This window comes from Lipotes vexillifer, unplaced genomic scaffold, assembly GCF_000442215.2.
Source record: "Lipotes vexillifer unplaced genomic scaffold, Lipotes_vexillifer_v1.1 scaffold1161, whole genome shotgun sequence".
NCBI lineage: Eukaryota > Metazoa > Chordata > Mammalia > Artiodactyla > Lipotidae > Lipotes > Lipotes vexillifer.
This window is the reverse complement of record NW_006780142.1, coordinates 130057-132928: the sequence shown is the minus strand read 5'-3', so window position 1 is coordinate 132928 and position 2872 is coordinate 130057. Positions and strand designations below refer to the sequence as shown.

The following is a 2872-nucleotide window of genomic DNA, read 5'->3' as shown; positions in this document are numbered from 1 at the left end:
GAACCATTCACCAATAAAAGATTCTAGCAGATCTAAAGCCAAAACAGTATAAAGCCCGGTTCCCTTAACAAATGCAAACTGTCTTTCTCGCCACTGGTCCCAGCTTGAACCTACTACAGCCTGGTTGCTGTCCCCCACTCTTGTACTGAATCTCTGGCGTTTTCCATGACCAGTTTTCAGTCACTGCCCTAACTGACTTCTCTGTAAATGTAATACTTTAATAAGTCTTCATGAACTCCTTCAATGATTTTAACTCTTTCCTCTTTTCTTTCTGTGCCATATTTAAGGCACGTATGCTTAACAAAATTTAACCACTCAATAATATAAATTGGACAGAAAAAAAGGAAAATTAAACTTTGTCCAATTTATTCCTGTAAAAAAGCAAAATGTATTCAAATCTGGATTTCCACAATAAAGGCATTTAAATAACGATACTGTGATGCTAGAGAAGATTCAGAAAAAGACAAGAAAATGATTACCCAACAACTGAATCTCTAAAGACTGAAAAAATAGAATTTTCAGAGTGGAAGAAAGCAGCCTAAATATACATTTGATCCACATATAAATCCAGACTAAAAAGCAATGACGGATTTAGAAGATGAAGCTCTATATAGAGGAAAGATCCATGCTCATCTACCAGTATGTTTAGAGATCAAATCTTAGTACTTTAAGGATAAAATCATGAAATGCAATCATATTTCTCTTGGTGCCACAGAAAAAAAGAGTTGAATTAACCACAGCGAAACACAAAAAGAGATGTGGTTATGTCACGGTACTCCATCACAGAAAGATGTTACTTCACTTTACGAATGCTTACAATTTATCTAAATTAAAAGATAACTTCCAAAACACCTGTAGTTTTAGATAACTTACTTCAAACAAGGGACGTTATCACGAAGCCCATCAGATGAACTGCTACTGGTAGAAGGATGAGACTGAGGAGGAACGGGCTGAGGATTGGCACTCCCAACTGGTGTTGGCAAAGGTGGTGCCTGTTCACCCTCTGGAGATTCCACATCACTTATCTCATATAACAATCGAACTTCAAGCATCTGTTATAAAAGTACAAAAGTTTACCCTCTCCTAATAATTACTGTGCATTTTATTACAGTTTATACATACACACATGTACACTACAGTGGAAAGAACACTTTTAAAGGAAAAATTTAGTGAGATTTCTAAAGGTAAGGATTTAGCAAAGGAAAAAAGGTTCCTGACTCAGCTTTTTAAAAATGATCGTGTGTATGTGTGCAAGTACCCGCACACATGCATTATGATTTTAGAATTTATGGCACTCCTGTTAATACTAAATTAGAGTATGCTCATACTTATATTAGCTTTCCTTAAATGAAACAGAATATATTTAAAGATTCAAATGTTCAGTAAGAAGATATACAGAGAAATATGACTTTCTGTCACAGAAGACAGATGGCAATGTAAATACTGAGGTGTTTTAAAAGTGACTGCAAAGAACCTCCTAAATAATTCTAAAACTTTAAGATGTCAGACATCTGACATTGAAACTAATTAAGAGACTACTACCGGAATGACTTCTGTAACCACTTCTTGTTTGCTGAATCTATAAATAATGACATGAGCTGAAACTCCAGCTATGCACAACATTCGACTTTCTGGACACCAGGAGATGATCTGAATGGCATACGGATCTTCATCTACAATGTCTGTGCCTGGCTTGTCATCTTTATTTCTTGACTTTTCAAATACTTTAGATGTCTTTAATTTATATAATACTTGTAGATTTACTAAAAAAAAAAAAGATAAAATATGATATCTTAATATAAAAAGAACAAATATCAGGTAATATTTAATCAGTCATACCACGTAAGGAAAATAAACTATAGGACCTATTCCTAGGTCTACATTTCTCTACTATTCTTTTACATAATGCATTCACTGTACTCACTGACCAAAAAAGATGTACTCATTGTATTCATTAAAAAGAAAAAAAAATCACGATTACAATGAATTTAAATTATCTGGAAAAAAAATGAGTAACAAAAAGATTTTGTAAAAAAAAATTGCATAAATATAATAAAAACAATAAGGCACATATTTTGCTTTGCAGATTTATTTTCTACATATTGTCTCTCTGAAAGGTACCAATATTATCTAACACTTCTACATGGTGAAACATAATATACATTCAGTTAACTGGATTCTAATTGCAAACATTATTCATTCAAAGCATTCTTTCCTTTTTCACTAATGTAGTGACCATATATATTTCGCAAAGACAACACAAACTTTTGTGCCATAAGTTTAGAATCAGGCATTAAAATTATTCAGCAGATTTCTGTTGATTTGAAACATATGCCCACTTTTCCTATCTCTGAGTTAGGAAGAGAAGGTTTGAAGAAAGGACTTGGGTATTTCTGCTGAAAATTATTCTTGACTTACTAATTAACATCCTTAAAATGTCTTTATCTATTATTAATTCTAAACTCATATACTTGATAAATCAGGTATTAAATTTATAGTATCTAAATTTCAAATTAAATGTTGTTTATGCAATCATTACAAAACAGGCTATATAAAAGCAATGATTGTAGAGCATGTAACAAACACGATTCAGAATACTTACTCGCAGAAGCATCCCAGAACTTAACTGACCCGTCAGCGTGCCTGTGAAAAGCAAATGAGTTAAGAATATGTTGAAGAAAAAAAATTACATTATTTCTCTCTTTGAAGTTAAATATATTGTTACTTAAAAAGACAGGCACCAAAATGAGGAAAAAGGTAAAATTTAGGGTAAACTGGCAGGTTCTATACAATAACTTATTTCTTATTATGTTACTGCAAGCACTACCTGCCCAATTAATTTTCATGTAGTCTTTTTTTTTTTTTTTTTTTT

General features: G+C 32.2%; 1 protein-coding gene across 1 annotated transcript in view; it reads right to left on the bottom strand.

Moving 5' to 3' along the window:
* Positions 1 to 2872, bottom strand: part of STXBP5 (syntaxin binding protein 5) — a 163303-nt gene that overhangs the window by 68549 nt on the left and 91882 nt on the right. The window contains 3 exon segments of the mRNA XM_007453212.1: positions 874 to 1052; positions 1543 to 1763; positions 2603 to 2643. Coding sequence (XP_007453274.1) covers positions 874 to 1052; positions 1543 to 1763; positions 2603 to 2643 — 441 coding nt within the window.